Source organism: Sinocyclocheilus rhinocerous, unplaced genomic scaffold, assembly GCF_001515625.1.
Source record: "Sinocyclocheilus rhinocerous isolate Xijiao unplaced genomic scaffold, SAMN03320098_v1.1 scaffold938, whole genome shotgun sequence".
In the NCBI taxonomy this organism is placed as follows: domain Eukaryota; kingdom Metazoa; phylum Chordata; class Actinopteri; order Cypriniformes; family Cyprinidae; genus Sinocyclocheilus; species Sinocyclocheilus rhinocerous.
The window spans coordinates 1187082-1189208 of NW_015665007.1; the positions used below are offsets into that span (position 1 = coordinate 1187082).

General features: G+C 37.7%; 1 protein-coding gene across 1 annotated transcript in view; it reads right to left on the reverse strand.

The window, feature by feature from the left end:
- The window catches only part of LOC107730856 (gamma-aminobutyric acid type B receptor subunit 1), a 60952-nt gene that overhangs the window by 33664 nt on the left and 25161 nt on the right, over positions 1–2127 (reverse strand). Inside the window, exon 11 of the mRNA XM_016541802.1 lies at positions 273–350. Within this exon, the coding sequence (XP_016397288.1) occupies positions 273–350 (78 nt within the window). The remainder of the gene's footprint in view (positions 1–272; positions 351–2127) is intronic.

The window sequence follows — 2127 nt, forward strand, 5'->3', positions numbered from 1 at the left end:
AAATTCACAGAGCTGCACAAAGGTCAGAGTGAGCCGTGAACGGCACCGCAGCTCCACTTCTCCGCTCCCCTGGGCCTGTATGGCCTCCTCTAGCAGGAAGGACAGCTAATTGTTAGCGATGTATTAAAGAGCGCGACAGGGCTTTGTTGAGCTAACAGAAATCAATACTGGTAAGCCTCAATCTCGACGGGCCGAGTGCGGCTGTGAAAGGTAATGGGAGTGGAATGGACAGAGCTGTCTCGACGAGCAGAAAAAAGGCTGGTTTCTCTTACCAATCCATTTGTCATTTCCGTACCAGGACAGGTTGCCTTTTGTGCTGTCATAGTATCCAATCTTCTTGTAGCTCCCACCTGAGGGAAAAAAGCAAGAAGTTAAATGAAAGATGAGAAAAGCCTGAAAGAAAAGTGTATTTGAAACCACTTCTGATGCTGATATCTTCTTCAGCCTCGACCCGAAACAAAGAGACCCTCATCTGTCCATGAATTAATTTTGTACTATAGAGAAAATGAACAATGTAATGATATTTTAAAAGCTTGTATTAAAAGTTTTCTTGTGTAAATATAGCATCTAATTAACAGTGTGTCAACTAAAGGTCACATTAAGAAAACTTGCTTGCACTAAGCACTGCAATAAAAGCTTCAAAAGAGGGCCGACTCGACAAATCTGAAAATGTAGTCGATTTATAGCTGCATCAATGGGTCGAAGATAAAAAAAAAAGCCCAACTGCATTGATCAAAGTTAATCTGAAAGGCAACATATTGTAGAAAAACTTTGCTCTTTGGAAATCATTGATGTACTATGTAGACAAACTTTCACAACACAAAAATTAGTCTCTCTCACCAGTTCAGACCATTCATTGAAACTAAACAGGAAATATGAGACATTCAGATATCTTTAACACTAAAACATGACCACAGACACAGTGAAGTAATGAGGAGGAAATAGATGGGCTTTTCTTTAACTACAGGCAGTTTAGGCCCTGTGGACTTTTAGAAATGTTATTTCTAAAATAGTCACTTTTCACACTCTCACTAGTTTAATTTGTCTACTAATAATGTCCAACAGTGGACATCCATACATCATAGGACAATTTTTTTCCTTCACAGTGTAATTTACACAACAGCTCAAATTATGCATTCAATAGCACTCTTAGTTGGCCTTTTATTTAATGATTCATATTATTCTGATTATCCAAGTAAAGTTTTTAAAAAATATATATGTAAAATATATGTGAATAAGTATAAGAATATTAAATATAAGAATACTTTATTTATAACAGCAGAATTGTGTGGATGAAATGGCGTCATGTTTGTTACAATCATAATCTTTGGAAAATCTTTGGAAATACTGTTATTATCATTATCTTCTACATCGGTTTTTTGGTTTTGTTTGTACCTTGCAGTTGCTCAATGAGAGTCCAGGCCATACGTGAACCTTGAGCATCAAACACGACATGACCCTACGAGACACAAATGAATAAATATAAATAGTTGAAGATGTTACATCAATACAAAATCATCATTTATGAAATCCATTTGTGACTCATCATAAAAACAGAAATATAAAAGGCAAAAATCAAGGGAAAATAAAGGCTGAATCATCCTATAATGTGTTTGAACTCAAGATTCATTGTTATCAAAAATATTTGATAATCTGAGACTGATGATGTTTCTGCGATTTTAAGACTCTCTGACAAGTCTGGGAAACTATCTTCTGGAGTATTTTATCTCAATGTTATTTGACAGCTATTTTTCATCAACTCACAGACACTCCTTCAAACGAGCTGGTGTTGAGGGCTCGGTAAATCTCAGCAGTGATTTCCTTGTTGTTGTAGTTGAAGTCCTCTAATGTCCAGCCTTTGGCCCTCAGGGGGGCCACCGTTTTATTGAGGGCCAGTGCAAGAGCCCATACAGCATCATACGCCAGTGGAGCTTCCTGAAATCCACCCGTTTCTTCTGGGTTCTTCCCCCCAAGACGTGACATCAGCTGGGCCAGGAACTCTTGGGAGGTCTGTGGAGGGTTTTTGAAGGATTTATGATCCCATCGTGAAATTGTTATAGACAGTTTTTACGTAAGCATCATCTATTGTCAATATGAATTAGTCTTAAAGGGATAGTTCACCCAAAA